Source organism: Astatotilapia calliptera, chromosome 14 (assembly GCF_964374335.1).
Source record: "Astatotilapia calliptera chromosome 14, fAstCal68.1, whole genome shotgun sequence".
Taxonomy (NCBI): domain Eukaryota; kingdom Metazoa; phylum Chordata; class Actinopteri; order Cichliformes; family Cichlidae; genus Astatotilapia; species Astatotilapia calliptera.
Genome location: NC_137435.1, coordinates 23,039,721 through 23,058,070, shown reverse-complemented (window position 1 = coordinate 23,058,070; position 18,350 = coordinate 23,039,721). Strand labels below are relative to the sequence as shown.

At 38.6% G+C, this 18,350-nt stretch overlaps 1 protein-coding gene across 7 annotated transcripts in view; it reads left to right on the top strand.

Annotated features, from left to right (window-relative positions):
* gdpd5b (glycerophosphodiester phosphodiesterase domain containing 5b) overlaps positions 1 to 18,350 on the top strand; it is a 41,344-nt gene that overhangs the window by 8,545 nt on the left and 14,449 nt on the right. For all 7 annotated transcript variants that reach the window (XR_013901327.1, XR_013901328.1, XR_013901329.1 and 4 more), the window contains exons 2-3: positions 6,578 to 6,751; positions 16,268 to 16,371. Coding sequence is in view for 2 of the 7 variants with exons in the window: in XM_080288782.1 (XP_080144908.1) it covers positions 6,635 to 6,751; positions 16,268 to 16,371 (221 nt within the window). In the remaining 5 variants the exon portion in view is untranslated. The remainder of the gene's footprint in view (positions 1 to 6,577; positions 6,752 to 16,267; positions 16,372 to 18,350) is intronic.

Below are 18,350 nucleotides of genomic sequence, written 5' to 3'. Positions count from 1 at the left end.
TTTTGCACCCCACCCCCCACTGGCTCTATTAATTCTTCTATTTGCTGCTGAAATGATTGAAATACATCCCTTCTTTCAATACGTCCTCTATCTGACTTTCAGCCAAAGTAATACTCCGAATTAGCTCAGCTCTGGAGCTGGTCTTTTAAATCTCAGGCTTTATTGCAGAAAAATGCTGTGTTGTCTTCATCTGTTAAACTCAGTTGGACAACAGTGGAAAAATAATCATTGGCCATTCATTCCAATCGCGTCCAATCACGAAGGAATATGTCACTCACAGGAGCTCAGTGAATTCCAGCATGATGCCGTGATAGGAGGCCACCACAAGTCCAGTTGTGAAATTTTCCCTCTACTCTGTCGACTGTTGGTGGCATAACAAAATGGAAGGAACTGGGAACAACAGCAAGTCATAAGAAGAGTTGCAGATGTTATAGTTGCAAAGTGTAGGCCCACACCATATTAAACCCTATGGATTAAGAAAAGAGACTTAAGTTCATATGCGTGTGAAGGGCAATAAGTGTACCTAAGCGCCTGCAACTTCACATTGCATATCATTATTACTAATCACCAAATGTTACTGACAGTATCTCTGGTCAGCGCATTAATTTTTGCTTTCACCTTGACAACAAACTCTCAGACTGTCGTGCTGTTTAACATGTCCTGTTTAACTGCTATACGATTATAATGCATTTTCCAAAGTCCTCCTAATTCTATTCACCTAATTTAATAATTCTGTCTGTTTCAAAATTGGGGTACGTTATGGGGCAAATTATGACTTGTTCAAAATGTTGGTCATGAGCAGGAAAAACCTCAAAGAGCCTTTATTTGAGCTTTGTTTGTGCTGTTTTCCTCTTTTCTCAGGCCAGAATGTTCTGGCGTCAGCGACTCTACTCATGTGTTGAATATGCAGCTTTGCTTTTGTTTTTTGTTTCTTCATCTTGATATAAGCTTGAGAGCACTAGGGGAGCGTGAACACTGAAGCATGTTATTGAATATGCAACAGCCATAGGCCTTTGCTTATAGGTGAAACTGCATTAATTCTCATGAATACATGAAGGAATAGGCTTGAGGTCACCATGCTGACTTCAAATGACCTTTTGTGTCCCAGCTGAAATGAGATCTGCTTCCTTTTTTATTTTTATTTTTTATGATTTTAGTATGTTTGCCCACAATTACTAAATGATACCAAGTAAATACATTCACCAGCTATTGGTGAACCTTCTGTCACACTACACACACGTTTTTATCTTAAGGAGTGCTAAGGATGAAAAGTACTTGTAAATCATTACTAAAGTGTAACTGTTGTTCTTAGCCAAGTGCTGTTATTGTCTTACTAATGCATGTTGTGCAGTCTCAATTAGTATCTTTATACATTAATCACAATGTACCAGAATCTGTTGGTTGGAGTTATTTTCCCCTTGCGTCACCTGAAAGGTTGGTTTACATAAACACAGAAATTAAACAGTCAGTCAACTGGCCTGTTCTAACATGTCTCCAGATTTTTGGTTCCCCAGGAAACTCACCAGCCTCTTTCTCACGGTAATAGGAATTTGACATGCGTGCGCGTCTTTTCAGATGTCACATAACCTGGCTGATCTTTACATTAGGCAATTTAAGACTTGCAGAGGTTTCAATGCATTGTAATGCAGGGAACTATTTGGCTTTGTTATATTGTTTCTACTTTAATCATTATTTGTATTATTAATAAATATATAAATGTGAACAACATTGCACTGTTAACCTGTGAATCAGATGTGGTAAACACTGCAATCTTGTGATGCAGGTCTGTCATTAAAGTGCACAGGAAGTCATGGGGTTTTCTTAACAGTAAGCAGCAACAATGATTTGTTTATATTAAACACAAGAAAAGGAGGGTGTCAGAAATGTTGTTTGAAGTGCAATTGATCTTCCGTGGCCTAAATGCAAGACCTCTAGAATGAACTGGCTTTAACAGCTTTGATGTCAGTGCTCTCCCTTTGCTCCTTATAATAGGCTTTATCACCCATTAGCAAGGTCTCCATGGAGCTCAGTTACTAGGTATCTATTGCACATCTCAATAAGCATGTCAGAGTATTGGAACATGACATGCAGCTGCAGATTTTGCATTGTCAGAACTTCCTGGACCTCCTCTTGTTTCATTATGTATGTAACCCTTGGGTCATCTACTGAAAAGTTTGAGTGAGCATTTTCTCTGCATTCTCAGCAGGTCCATCCTCACTAGTTATCTTGTTTTGGGTTTGTTTTTTTGTTTTTGTTTTTGTTTTTTTTAAATGGTCTTGATTACTTTGCAGCAGATGTGTAGAGGCAACCCCCCCCCCCTTTTTTTTTTTTTTTTTTTTTTGTTTTTGTGAAGTATCTTTTTAAGAATATATTATTCACAATTAGCAGGTTTGCGTTTGGTCTTGCAGTTCTCTGCTGCTCGGTCTCTTTCAGTTCCCTGACCAAAGGAAGACGATGTTTTCTGCTGGGAAACTGCTGAAGCATTTCCTCCCCTGCTGACTGTTTTCTCTGGGTGTACTTTTGATTGGAGGAAATGAGGCAGCAGAAAAGAAGATGGTAAAAGCTGTTTAGGGGTTTTTCCATGCACCCCTCTCATGTTCTCCTCCTCTCCACACAAGTTCAGACACCTTGTGACAGACAGTAATGGCAGGAAGTCTGCTTCTCGTGTGACGAAAGCTTTGAGCACTTGTTGACTTTGCCGCTTAATCTGTTTGAGTTCAGAATGAGGCCATTTAGGTGACAGGATCTGAAAAGTTGCTCTATTCTTCTGATGTGTTGCTAAATATGCAGAAAGCTCTGCTCTTCTTACTGTGTAATTTTTGAAAGATTTTAATCAAAGTTTCAGTTTTTGTGGCTCGGTTGTTGTGTCTGTGACTCAGTGAGTCACTGTGACAGAGCAGCCCACACTGCTTATGGTGGTTACATTTCCACACCTACTGTGGTCAGAGGTGTCACATCCATGTTGGCAAAATATGATAGTGTAGCTCCAGTCTTGGCTGAACATGTATTCAGTCTGTGGTGAACATCACGACTTGTGCTGTAATTAACTAGGCTTCACTAATTCATTGCATCTTATTTAAGAATTAATTGTGTCCACTGGGCTGTATTTGGCTGATGAGTTTTTGCTTAGACATTATGCTGATAAAGGGATTAATGGAAGAGCATTTCTTTCTTTTATTCAGGCTTGAGGAGATGAGCGATGGGGGTATTTAACCCCAAAATGAAAAATGCATAAGCCTTCCATTTTAAGGTGACAAATCTGTGCTCTCGGTGCTGCTCCATCTACTTACGATGATATCATTCATCAAATAGGTGGAATTCTAAAGGCCCGTTTGATGTTTATCTCAACTAAAGTAGTTATGGCGTGTAATATTTTTTTGACTTTGAGAGTACAAGTGGATGTAACACTTTCATGAATGGAAGCTTTTGGGGGTAAACAAGTTATGACATCAGCCTTTCCTGTAACAACATGGAGGGGTTTCTGTGGCAACCGGTTGGAACATTATGTCAACAAAGAGATGGCATGACAGTGCTGAAAGTGTTTTTTAGTTTGCCTTTGTGATCACACCAAACTTTGCTGTGTCAGCTTCACATTTGTTTTCCTGTCTTAAAGGCTTGGTCGACAAGCCCAAACATAAATCCATATTTGTTTTTTGTTCCAGTGTCGGCAGCAGAAATGTGAAAAGCAGCTCTTTTCAGAATCTCGAATTGTTTGACTTCTGTTCATTTAAAAAAATATTAATTAAAATCATTTGTTTGTTTTGAGTCTTTGGCGCTTGAACTGTGTAATTCCACTAACTGAACTGAAACTCCAAACCACTGTGGGTTTTTGTTACAATCCCCAGCTAACATTTTGAAGATGTCAAAAGTGTGTGCGTGTGTTTTCCTCACTGAAGAGCTGAGCTGAATTTTGATTTTGATGCCTTTTTTTTTTTTTTTTTTTTTAGTCATTTTGACCAATCTACACTGTGCCTGATTTCAGCTAAAGCTGCTTACTACTGCTATTTTTCCACATCAACTTTAGAAAGTGTTTGGGCAGTGAGTTGAAGCATGTGAGAGGTTCCTTTCTCATGTGTATCACACAATGGGACATAATCCAATTTGCATTCTCTCTCACTACTATTTTTTTTTTTTTTTTTTTTTTTTTTTTTTTAGGGCTGCATGTTTCAACAGAAAATGTTTGTTTCAAAACTGCTTATCAATTAGGACCCTTTTGTTTGTTTATAAACAGACTTGATGTGTTGTGTGTCGTGCCAGTAAAAGAACCTGAGACATTTTTCAGTTTCAATTCAATGTGTTTGTGCGCACACACAGGATGACGCAGAGTAGCAAGTGGTCAAGTGAAGATTGTGTGAGGGTCCACGAAGAAGCCAAACGTCTTACGTTAAGGCCACATTATCTGTATGTACACCCCTCCAGAATCTGGCCAGAATAGCAAGTATTCTCTCTGGCTCTCTGTTAACATTTCTGCTGCACCCCTGATGACAACACATTGGCTTTAATGTGCAGGCAGGTGGCAATTCACTTTCTTTTTTTTAATGTCATGATCAAACATGTCAAACTCTTTGCTGCCTCAAAATGAGGATTTTTATGCCATTAGTGTTTTGGCAGATTTGTAGATATTTTTCCGTAATTATGCTCCTAATCATGTCCTTACAAGGCTCTGATCTCTTTCAACTTGGCAGACATGGTTTGAGAAGAAATGTCACTTATAATGGCCATGGCAGCATGAAATAGTGCTCAGTCTGATCAAGGTCTAAATCCCTTAGGCTGCTTTGCAGCAGAGAGGCTGGCTACAAAGTAGTTTGATTTTGGCCAATATACTGGTGCAGTATAAGGTGATTAATGAACACACCTGTGCATTGTGTTGGACACAAGAAGTGAGTCTTTGTAATCATGTGATCTCTGTGCCTGGTTTTATTTGACAGCAATAATTTTATATCAGTCATTGAGTAATTATATTAACTGTGCAAGTATCAGTGAATTGATTTTCATTTCTTCAACACAGTACAAGCAATGAATTTGACAAGTACAGATCTTCAGACAGTCGATAACCTTTAGCATGACTAACTGTCCTGTAAGAGTACAGATTTTTTTTTTTTTCTTATGAAAAAATGTTTGGCTTGTTGAGATATAATACTTATACAAAAGGCTTGTAAACAAAGCTGCTGCATTGGAGAAGTTACATTTAACACTTTTCATTTTAACCCACAAATCATTTATAACACACTGACTGACTGTCTTTGCGGTCCTGCTGGGGTGAGCTAGATTCATTATTGCCTGGGTCTAGCCCACCCTTTTCAGAGCAGTTTCGCTAATAACAGGAAACGTGGCCCATGCTGTAGATGCTAATGAGCAGCTGTCCAGAGACTGAGACAGCCTGATTACAGCAGGAAGAGTGCAGAATTACTGCATGTACTTGCATTTGAAACATCAGATGCAAGTACGCTACACACTAGCAACCGCTGCAAGGAAAAAGGAATATAACTAGCTTGAAGCAAGTCTGCATCTTGCTGTAGCCTCTTATTCATGTTTGTTTGCCTCTCATCGACACGGCTTGTTCACCCTGCCATTATATATGCATCATTTGCTGCTTTGAAAACACAAAGTTGCACTTTCAACCCCAGATTTGGTTGATGTGTGTTTTGCAGCTGCAGCACAACAGGCTCCATCGTGTCCCTGGAGAGTGAGGTAAACTTGTGATAACAGTCCGCACCGCTGTAATATCATTATTGTTATTATAGCTGATTACAAAGTCTTTATGCTGAATCAGCAGCAGGCTCATTGGTGAGGATTACTCATAACTCTAGTTAGTCACACATAACACAGACTAGTCTTGCCTACCATGTTTACTAAAACGACATCAGACAAGGATGAAAGGAAAATCAAGACTTTTTTTTTCATCTGAAGTATAATGTGCCTTGCTACTCCACCATGGTTTGTAGCCTTATTAATAGTGAGTGCTGGCAGTGTAAGACTTTCAGATAAGGTGCCAAATGATGCAGAGACCCCCTGCACATTATTAAAAAATAAATAAAGTGGTAGTGAGGACAATCATGTTGCTTTACCTGGAGGTTTAGTTGACATTTTGACCTTTTTAAAGTTTCCCAGAGGTTGAAAGGTTTTTGCTAAAATGTCACAGTTGTATTATTACACGTACACTTGTTGGTATTGCTTTTGCATTTCCTCGTATTGGCCTGATTAATGGGAGAGGTGGTGCCTGCACGCTGTCTTGTCCCAGACCTATTATAAGTGGGTGATATATTCATGTTCTTGGTCATGTGATGTTCAATAGATAATCACTTTACCAATGTTCTTTGCCATGTTTTTTTCCTTGATCATATTGATGAAAAGCTGCTAGCAGTCCCAGTTGTCATTGGAAACATGCACAAGGTCTTAATTTGAAGCTGTGCTTTTTATCAGGACGAGCTTTTCAAGGCAGCATGTGTTTTCTATTAAAGTGCCAGACATGTTACTCCATTTGTTCCATGGGTTGTCAAACACAGCCTTTGTGGTTTCAACAATTTGTTGCTGCGTTGTTTGCTTCAATATTAACGCTGTTTGTAATTTCTCACAGGATCCTTCGCAGCCAGTGGGATGTTAGAGCTCTGGAAGCCGGACTGACTGAAGGAGCATGGTGAAACACCAACCCCTCCAAGTCTATGAGCGCCAGCTTTGTTTGTCATGCATCACTGGGATCTATGGTTGCAGATGGAAACGCTATCAACGCTCCCATGATGACACCACCAAGGTGAGAGGCCCCTTATTAAACAATGCAGAAACCTTACCATTTCTGTACAGTACATATTGCTATCCATGAGTTCCTTTCTGTAAAAGAGTAATGCCTCACACTGTACCATAGCACATAGTTCAACAACAAGAAGGGATTAAAAAATCATTTGTAGTCACCATCACTTTGTCAGTGTGGGATTATGTAAAGAAACTGCATAAAACTTGGACAAAATAAATCCATAGAAGCGTGAATACTTTCCGAAGTTGATTGGGACAACCTACCTGGCGAGTACCACGCAAACCAAGGTTTATTTGACATCACCTTCACTGTCCACTGTCAATCTGGTGCTGAGTGTTTATTGCACTACTTAGCAACTCTGCTTATATTGTGTGGGGGGCAAGTCCGCTGCTGTATGCCAAGAATGGAAACAACTTGGGCAGAAGCCCCCAGAGGCTGACTTCATGGTCGTTATGTTGGCCTAGCTGGAGCAACAAATATTACAGTAATGTCACAGTAGGTTGATTCTGTTTGACTGCTGCAACCCCCAGAGACTGTCATCCACTACCTTTGTTTGCTAGCTAAGCACTGACAATTCAGCTGACGTTACCTGTTTCAGAGTGTTAAGATGGGCTGCTGCATACAAACAACACGAGACTGACATAACCAAAACTCTGCTGATGTGACTGGGAACCATATTTTTTCTATTAAATGTAACATAGTCAGAGTTATCATTCATAACATTCCTAATACACTTTAGGGAAACCTCTGAGACAGGAGCACGCTACATGAATTAAAGGCTTTGTTGTCAGATTCAGTTCAGTTTTTTCCTAATTTTATTACAGAGTTGCTGCTCACACAGGTTCTTTTGACTATAAAAAGTCAGGTTACACTGAAATTAAAGTGAAAGGAAAAATTTGCAGTTTTTGGGATAGCCTGCATTCAAACCCATACAGATCATAGAATGACACCATCACAGCAATTGCGACCTGTTTATTTACAGTGTATTCTCAGGTTTGTCTAATTGTTTTAGAGATGCATACTAACGACACTAGCAGCCAGTCTGTTAATTGAAAGAATGACATTTGACTGACCTGATTTTTTTTTTTTTTTCTTTCATTCTAACAGAGCTTTTGTTTGTATAGAAACTCTTATGATGGCTGGATTAGTGTATAGATTTACATAACACTGTGTACAAGAAGGACATCAGTAGGAAATGGAGTCAGTGCTGTCCCTGCTCTCATTCTTTGTTACAAGAGAATTTGAAGCTGTTCACGCACTCACGTGTGCCAGCGCACAGTTGTGGATGAATGAGATCCGATCATCTTGTTCTGTGCGCAATTTATTTTACCAAGGTCAGTTTCCCACAGTCCTTAGAGAATTTCACTCCCTTTCCACAAACAAGGTTTTCTGTTATTTATTGCTTAGTAATTAAACTCACTTACTTGGCTTTTTTATAGATCTTCCAGTGACCTTCAACCTACATTTTTAAGAGTAGCATCTTTATTAAAAAGTTGGCATTTCTCCTTAAAGTTTAATTGCTAAGTTTAAAAGCTATTATTATTGTATTGCTACAGTAATGTGGTGTGGGTTTTTTCTTTCTTTCTTTTTTCCTCACAGCCCTGAATAACAAGTTGGATGTGTAGGAGTTTTTACATTTTCTGTTGAATATACTACTGAAAAAATGCACAAATCCTATAAAACTGTTCTTATTCTTCCAAAGAGGTGTGCTTTTATATCCACACCATGATCTCCAAATACCCTAATTTACATACTAAGAAAAATACATGTGACCATATTATGTCCTTGCTGGCTTCTCCCTCATTCAATAACCTTGAGCTTTCTATGGTCAAGCTTGAAGTTATAATACTCCATTGTTTCTACCTGTATGTCATCACATACACTCTGCACCTTTTTTTTTTCTTCTTTTTTTTTTTAAATTTTAAAAAAGGTTGATTTAGATTTTGTGCGCGTGTTGTTATTATTGAACTTCAAGCTTGTCACGTAAAGAAAACCCTGCAAGCATTCTGTAGAAGGGTCTCATTTATCACTGACAGGTCAGCAGACCTTGGGGTCCAAGTCATTTGTAAGTATAAATGCCTACATGGGGGAAAAAAATTTTTTAAACAATTTAATTTTGAAGGCTCATTTGGCTCATTTTTATAAAATTGCAGCACCATTAATATTAGCTGGATGCCAAAAGTATTGCATAAGGTGACCTTTCTTTCTGCTATTTTGGAAGGACACTTGGGTTATGTTGCTCCAACAGACTCAAACACACAGCACATGTCTTTGTTTACATTCATTTATTTATGCCCATATAATATACTCTAAACTGGCAGAAACAAAGGGCACAAGCGGGGACACACACACACACACACACACACACACACACACACACACACACACACACACACACACACACACACACACACACACACACACTGATGTGAGCAAATTACCTATATAAACCTGTTTAGGTGTATAAGTAAACACACAGAAATAACACAGCAAGGCAAAAAGGGTATATTTACCCGCATTTCATAAATGGAATACACTGGACCTCATTTTTTCCTCCTGTTTGGAGGGACCTGGACACAGTGTAGCTCTGTTTCCTGTTACAAGCACAAATGAATAAATGTTACCAAGTCAGCACCCCCACTCCCCCAAGGTGCTCATCCTTTGTTTTGAACCTGTGGTGCTGGGTAGCACTTATCTTGTCTCCAGTGCAAAAATGGACCCTTCAGTCTATTTTAATTCATTTGGATTCATTTAATATTTAAAATTGTCAGTGCTGATACTGGAAAAAAATTACTGTTGATTTCCATAGAGAATGTTTCTTAGCTTACAATGTGGTGATTTCATAAAAAAACTGCACCTTCACTGATCTCTGTAAGCAAACTGCGACTTGGAGCTGGTGTCAGGTATGTGTAACTGGACCTCAGCGAATCACAGGAGCTTGACAAGCAAGCAACAACTATAGACCCGTTTATAATCCACAAGTGGGTTGTGTAGTTTCTCTCCCTTTTTCATCTTTGTTCACTCTAATGAGTCGTTCGGGTTGACTGGCTACCTTAGTGATGCTGCCTCCTGTCTGTTCAAGGTGCTTTGTAGGAAGACTGCCAACGTCACACAGTGCAAGCCGATCTGGCCTCTCAGTAATAATTGAAAGTATTTCCATCTAGCCAGTCTTTACAATTCAGTGGGACAAAGGCTTCAAAAATAGAAGCAAAGCTTTGGTAATCTTGTGGTCTACATTTGCCCTGGCTTGTGAAATACTGGACAGGAGCTAGAGCTAGCAGTTACTTGAAGCGATTGCTGCTCTGCAACATTGAATTTTTGTGCTAGCAGATAAAAAGGGAAGATATTTGAAGACTGAACAGTATTAGATTATAACAGTTGTTCCTTTTCTTTGGAACTGATGAACAGCAGCTTATTTTTACGAGTTTTAGTTTTTGGACCAGTGATTTGACAGACTAGACATTTAACATTAGTCTGTTTGCAGCATTGGACCGGTTTGTCCGTCTCCTACGCACTTGTTGGATTAAATATATGTGCAGTGTATTTCTGTTCTGGACTGTTGCCTTGGACATGAACATTTTGCAGATATCTTTTTTTCCTCTGCATTTACAGTCTTTTTTTTCTCTTTTTCTTTTTATGGCAGACGCAAATTATTATTGTTAAGGAAGTGAAACAAAGTACCGCAACTCTGCTAACATACTTACTTTATCTGCTTTGATTAGAAAATCCCTGAACTTCTTCCCAGTGTGTGCGTCTTCACCCCTGTAATCCAAACAGTGACTTTTCAACAAATTCTAAAATGTGTGGCCTCCTTCAAACAAGTAACATCTAGTAAATGTCTAAAGTTAGAGCTATTGGACAGTGACACATAGTGTATATCTGCTTCTGTACACAGAGGATTTTAAATCAATCAGCATGTAATTGAAGTGCATTCTTTGTTTTTTAGGATTTTTTTTTTTTTTTTTTTTTTACATGGTCTCCTATCCAGACCTTCCTATGGTTGGAAACATGTTTGAACATTTGACCGAGAGTTTACTGATCTACAGGGTTGAGATGGGTGTACTTCATGTTTCAGGAAGAAATGCTGGCTGTGTGTACATTTCTCATATATGCAAAATTACTTGAACTGAATCTTGTGTATGGAATTCGTTTTTTTTTTTTTTTGTTTTTTTTTTAATGATAAAAGTAGTAATGTGGCCTTGAATTATTTTTCCCACTCATGCTATTGGCAGGCTGGTAATATAGCTGCATTTTAAAATGCTTACTCGGCTTGTGTGAAATGTCAGAGACTTAACTGGATCTGCTCAGGAATGTGACAAGTGACTGAGGTGTTATGTCCAGTGAAGATGGAGGCAAGGAGAGCGGAGCATGTTAGGTTGGAGTTTACAGGAAAAGGGTTTTTTGGGAGTTTTTTCTGCCTGTATTGATCTGTGGTAGCAGAAGGAAATTAAGCAGCATCCTGCAGTGTTGGCATGTTTAATTGCAGCATACTGTGTCAAGCTGCCATGTCTAATTAAATGTATCATTTAATTGTTTCTTGCAGAGCCTGACCAATGTCTAGGAAGTAAATAAATCTGATATCTGTTGAATACATTTGGTGACACAATATGCAATATATCCAAAGCATAAAAAAACAAAAGACTATTAAAGTTGTGACATTCCACCATTGGGCAGTTGGATTAGCTTTTTTCTTTTTTTTTTTTAATCAATCTGTAATGTAAATGTGTACTTAAGAGAAGTTGTCATTAACACCAGAAATAATCTGAGCAAATAGAGTGAAATCAGAGCACAGCAGCCAAAAATGTTCCCGGCCTGAGGAGGTGAAGCTGCAGACAGAGGAGCAGAGGAGCAGGTTCAGTGATCAAAGCAGATTTGGACAAGATGATGAATTTTGACTGTGTTACTTTCACAATAATTATTTAAATGTGTCTTTCTTTTTGTAGCTCGGTCAATTTAAGATGTAGTCTGTGAGAATGTGTAGTTCAGTCTGTCTCACAGTGTGCACTCTGTGTTTGTACAGTATTTATTTTAATGTCACAAATTATCAAAATTAGTTTTTAACTTGTGTTAGTTATTTTGGTACATCTCCTCGTATTTATTAAATTTTTAGGGATTACATTAGATTGTGATCTCAAATACTTGTTTTGTCAAATCTTAATTAAAATTTGACAAATGAAATGAAAATGAACAACTTGAAGAAATTAACATCTTTGCTGTTACTGCTGTTGTTATGCAGGAACTTAACATCCTAGTTCTGTCTGGGCTACACTTACAAATCAGATGCAAATGAAAGTATACACAATAGGCCATTTGCAGTTCTGTATAATAATCACACATCACGTGTTTTCTTCTGTGCAACCCTGTCCAAGTGTTGTTGTAGAACAGCTCATGGGTATAAATAGTTACCATCTTGAGTGTGAAACTGTGTAGACTCGATCCAGTCTGGCATATTGAGGCATTGTTGGAGAACACAGAACAGATTGAATCAGCCATATTGGCAGTTAGCAGTCACCCTTACAGTGAAAAGAAGGACAAAAGATCAAAACCTCTGTAACCACTATAGGTAGCATATTACCCACTGATACCTTGATTGTGCCGTCTTGTTAGATATGATGATGTTCAGTATTTACCTGATTTCCTTGCTTTAAATTTGACTGAGAACCAATTATCTATCACAAAGTACCAACTGGAAGGAGCTAGCAAATCTCCACAAAAGCTACCACAGTGGATTCGAAATGATGCGGTCAAGGAGTGATTTCACTGTAGACCTTCAACTTTGATTCCAGGGGTCTAACAAAAGTAACACATCAACAGTTTGGGAATTAAAGACCTTTTGTGGTAGTCCATCCAAATTTACAAGCTCTAAAGTGGATTCATAATAGGATTCCTTTTAATGCAAATTCAATTGCTGCCTGAAAGTATGGAACCCATGGGCATGACCATTTGCTTTCTTGAGATTCTTTGCTGTTGTTTTTGTGGATTTTTTTTCACCCCTTATTTATGTCTGCAGTAAGTGTTGGGTTGAGTTAGGTTGATTCATTCCCACTTAACATTCCAAATGCCTTTAGCTGCACTCTAATGGGAATATTTACTAAGCTGCAACAAGGGGAAGACACTGAATTCGAGCTGACATTTTGAGTTGTTTTTAAACCATAAAATTCAAAAGAACATTACTGCAGACAGAGGAACAATCCAGTAGGCTTTATTTAATATATTGTTGGCTGCTGCAGTAATAATCCACTGTATTGGCCCTGCTGTGAGCAGTTAAAAATAAAATGCTGCTGAAGAAGGAGGTGGGGAAGAGTAACTCATATAAATTTGTTTAGACTTCCTTTTTATTACTTTTATTTTATCCTGTGCAGGGGTTGTTCACAGCCCTTGGCCCCATAAGTAAGTCTTTGTGCAGCTTTTTAATTTAAAACAGCAATGTTTTCTCTGCTTTCAGCTGTCTTGGAAAAAGAGCAAAAGGTATATTTTTCCACACCACATACGGTTTGTGCTCCATACCTGACTTTTCCAGATATGAATTCACTGGTGTCGTTTTCTTGAGTGCAATAGAGAATCACAAATATTATTATTTTGACACTATTTAATGTTTTCTTAGGCAGCCTGTATATATTTTTTTTGACAGAGCATAAAGTACAGTACCATTTCATAAATGATGAATGCTTTATGTGACTGAAGGGATGTCGATGCTTTGTAGAAGCAGCATATCAACATTGTAGGTAAAAGCTTGTTATGGCATTTGTCTCCACTACTTGCAAAGAGTTTTGTGAACAAAGTGCAAGCGGAGGATTTTCTGGAATGTATCCTTTTAAGGTTTTAACACGAGTGTTTATATGCTGCAGCAATATTTTCCTTGATCCATTTGATCCTTCTATTTTTAGCAGTTAGCTCTGCCACTTCCAAGCTTTTCAAATATTTGCACTTTTTATTCAACATTTCAGAAATGCATTTGATTTAGTTCATTATGCAGTATGGACTGCATCATATATGTTGTCCTTTTAATATGGTCATTTCAGACACAGACACAGCCAAGATTATACATATAAGATAAATAAGCATAACTTAGATTCTAAGTTTGATTACATAACTGGTCTTCCTCAGGAGAATACGCTCTTGTGATTTCCTAAAGAGTCAAACAACTTAGCACTCTACTTGGAAATGTTGTCATAATAAAGCCTGGAGAAGTGTTGGAGTGCTTTTCAAACACTCTGTTTCCCAGAGCTGCTTTGAATTTTCATAGATTTCCGTTGGCCCGCTGTTGGTCTGTGTCATGTGTTCTTTTGCCCGGATAAAAAGCCAGCTGTGCAGAATGGTAATGTGACGTTACGAGGGCAGGTCAAGTCATCTTTGACTGAATGAGCTCTGCTGCTGAGTGAGCTGGGAAACAGGAAGACGGACTAACAGACCCAACAAGATGATCTTTTTAAGAATTTTCTTCTTGACTTGTGGTTGTCTTGTTTGATTCCTTGTGTGCCATATTCATATTCATTCCGTATTAGTAGTAAAGACTTTGTGCATCATAGCAGCTCTCTCAGGTTCATCCAAAGAAAAGGAGAAGGTGGAGCATTTAATGAGAGGGGGGGCAGGCCAAACAATGGCTCCTCTCAAGGTCTGCTCTCCCAGGTGTCTCCAGGTAGTCATTAAGGGCCATGGGAACCCGGGCCAGACCTGCCTGTCACACACAGCTCTTCCTCCCACAGAGATCAGTGTAACCTCTTTGTAACCACGCTGAGCTGTTATCTGAATGTTAGGAAGGATCCAGGTAAATGTTTGTTATTTTGCAGTGGAAGCTAAGCAGTAGTTGTTTTTCAGAAAATAACTGAGTGTTTTTGAGAGGCTTATTTATTCATTATTATTGTAGTGTTTTTTTTTGTTAGTGAAATAACATGTTCCATCAGGAATTTCATAAGAGTCTGAATATGATCGGCATGCTGAAATTTAAGGAAGCTCTTAAAACTAGTTTGAGGTCAAAGTATGGCATTTAGATGCTGTGTTTAACATCATTTTAAGCTGAAAAGCTTATTCATGATCCACAAACCTTTAGCTCCAGCTCTTGGAAAGCTTTGAATATTAAAAAAAAAGAACGAGAGAGGAAAAAAAAAACCAACCCACCCACACACCTTGAAAATGAGAGCTGATAAAAGCAGGTCAGGCATACTGCCTTACATCAGCTGGTTGAGGTGATAATGATCTGATCCTCAGCACTCAGCAGTGGTGCATTTTAGCTGCTTAGGCTATTTAACCAAGTGACTTTATCTTAACACTACAACCCACATAAAGCTCACAAGTTTTTTTTTATACTTATGTTTTTTGATGTTTAGGCCAAAAGCAAGGATACATTCATCTGTTTTGTTTTTGTCTATTCTTTCATTTTTTAAAGATTAATTATTGTTATAAAATATTCATAAATGGTTTCTGGGAACTCAAAGTGGCTCTTCAAATATAAATTTACTTACAGAAGATAAACAAATACAACAAATAAAGAAGCTTAAACTAGTAAAAACAGTTTTCTTTTATTAATCAGTTATTTTATTAGTTGGATGTAATTTTTATACATACCAGATTCTATAAGCAACATCTTTAAACTTCATGCAGATATTTGGCTGACCGTCTCAGACTTCCTATAGACTCACCACACATTTACTACAGTTGCACTACAGTTACAGACACTTGTTTCTGACCCAGGAGCAGGTTTGAAAAGTCGATTTTCTTAGTAAATGTGTATCATGCAATTGGTCCAGATTACACAAAACTCTGACTTTTTATATAACTGTGATCAAACGGTGTGTATGATTTCCACAAAACTCACTGCATGTCACTGGTATCAAATCATTTAAAGTCGCATTACTCTTTAGCCCACGGGGTTTATTCAATCAGCTTTGTGTGCGTTACCTAAGGGTTTGTGAGCAATCATTGCTGATGCTTAGTTCATCAGGGCACAATGAGCTTTTCTTAAATCAAGCTTCTTTGCTTTAAGAAAAGGTCAGAAGGTTTTTGTCTGGATAATAGCACAACCGTAGATGTATTTAAAGTTTGCTGAGAACGATGGAAATGCCTGTGTGCTCATCACCTCTTATGCATGTCCTCAGGGTCTCTTTCTGTCTCTGTGAAGATTTAGCCCATTTAATATTTGCCATAGTGCCAAAGTGCATGGAGATGAGGACAGTAATTAGTCAGCTTGCATACAAACTTTATTAAAAGCTGTTCCTTGCTAATGAGCAAAGTGTATAAGGGAATACTCGGGTCAGTTTGGTGCCATGTGCTCAGGTAAGTTTAGGAAAAGTTAACTTATTATGAACTCTGCTGGTCTCTCCTGTGGTACTTAAATTGTGACTGTCTATCCAATAATTTATACAGAGTGTCTCTATTACTGTGTGTAGAATTCAGCAGATTGTTTGTAATTCAGTTGTTTTTATTATTGTCAAAAGGACTCAAGTCATCTTCTCAAGTCTGTTATAATTAAATATGGAGGAGCCACATAAATAATTGTTTGTGTGTCTGTGTGTGCAGTGGGAGCTTCTGTGGTCCCTGATCCTCCTCCTTACCTTCTGTCTCCTGCTTGTCTGGTTCTACTTCTGGTGGGAGGCACATAATGACTACAGCGAGTTCAACTGGTGAGTACAAAAGTGCCCCTGTGTGTTGTCAGAGGCTGCCAGCATATAGTTTTGGCTGTAAACACATTCAACCCTTACTTGTTGGCTTGTTGTTTTTGTAAACAATCAGTTTAACCTGTTTTCTGCCAGAAGCCTCAATTATACTTCCAGCACCTTCAATCAGCTATGGTCCGCTCGGATCTGACTGACGTACATTTCACAATCAGTGAAAAGCAGTGAGCGCAAGGGTCTGTAGGGACATCTGCCTGCTTGTTTTTGTTTTTTTTTTGGGGGTTTTTATTTATTTATTTTAGCATTTTGTGACTATGCAGTCTTGTCTGCGAATAATTTATTCTACAATGCACCAACTACACATGCACCAAAGGCCACGAACTTCAAAGAAGTCAAATAGGAACGACCACTCGACTCTTCAGCTGTCCGTGTCTGCAACGGAGTATAATCAAGGCATTATTAATCTGAACAGAGACCACCCAACCCTGTGCAGATTACACCATTACGTCACAGAGGTCCTCACCCATCAACTTCCTGTTTTGTACACCACTCAGTCCTGGGCCACATTTAATCGAACAAATGTATATTTGACAATATACATTTGTATTTGTTAACCCACTACTGTTTTTTGGGACAACCACTTACATCTTCTCACAGAGCGGACACTACGGTTTAATCCTAGACTAAAAGAAAAATTCAGTGAAGGCCTCCTGTGTTTATGGTTGAGGAATGGGTTTAATCAATGTCTGTGGAAACTGAGCCTTTTAAGATACTAAATGCAAGGCAATGTTAACTGATTAGCGACACTGATGTTTCCATTTTAGTGCAAAATCTCTAAAGAGTATGCAGACATCACATGATGGTGATGAAAACTTTCCCCTCCCTCTCCTCTCTCTGTTCTCCTCTCAGGGATCTCTGCAACAATGTCACCTTTTCCTCTTATTATCATCCGTTGCTTCCATTACCTTTCCTCGTTTCTTCACCTCTGTAGTTTTCAGTGATCTCCCAGCTCTTTTTTTCATTTAAGGCCCAGCTTTTGATTCACAATAAGTAACAAAGCTGGGCCTTAAAATGGGCCTAAAGGCCTCAGACTAGTTTTGGGTAGATTTTTTTTTTTTTTTTATTATTTTTTCTCCACTCATGGTCCTTTGCAGTTTAACTGAAAGCAAATATCCCTAAAATGACCATCTTAGGTGCACAGCTCACCCATTTCCTGTTTAGATCGAGTTTGCGAGGGGCAGCCAGACAGTAGAAAGTTATATGAAAGGGAGCTAAAACGGGCTGTTCCAGACGGTGGTTGAACTGAGTGGCTGCACCAAACCCAGGGCAGGATAAATAAGAATTATTTTTGAGTCATGCAAAACAACCCTAGTAGTATCCAAGAATATATGGAGCTGTAGTAGACTACAATGCCCCCTGTTGACCTTTTTCCTTTGGCTATGTTTGCCATCCTCTTTGGAGCTCTGCAGACAGTCCAGTTTTATCTGCTGTCTAAGTTGTGTGTATTTATCCACATTTACATCTCCAATAGACATTTGCCATCCCTCTTTATAGCAAATTTCCTTCTTTTTACCCTGCTTTTGTGGGATTTCCAGAGATGATCGCAGCAATTGCCATCCCTGTCTTTATGACTGAGTGATTTAGCTGCAGGGAGTATCTCTGTCCATGTGTAGCATAAAAAGCATTCACAAAGGGCTGAGGAGCATCTGCACTAAGTGACCCTGCTGTGGCTCTATGCCACTAGAATCATGCACAAGGCTTTGAATGTAAAGGACCTAGCTGTCATTTAAAAATGTGCACACCCACACCCAAAGAAATGCACAGAAACAAATACATTCAGGCACTTCATCTTTTCTCTGCAGCTGTGGACCTGGTGTTACACCCAGTGTCACTCTTCAGAGGATTTAAACTCAGAGTAGCATGCGTATATTTTTATGTCTATATATAGCTATATGTAGTTGCATGTTATAGTAAAGCATCCCATAAAA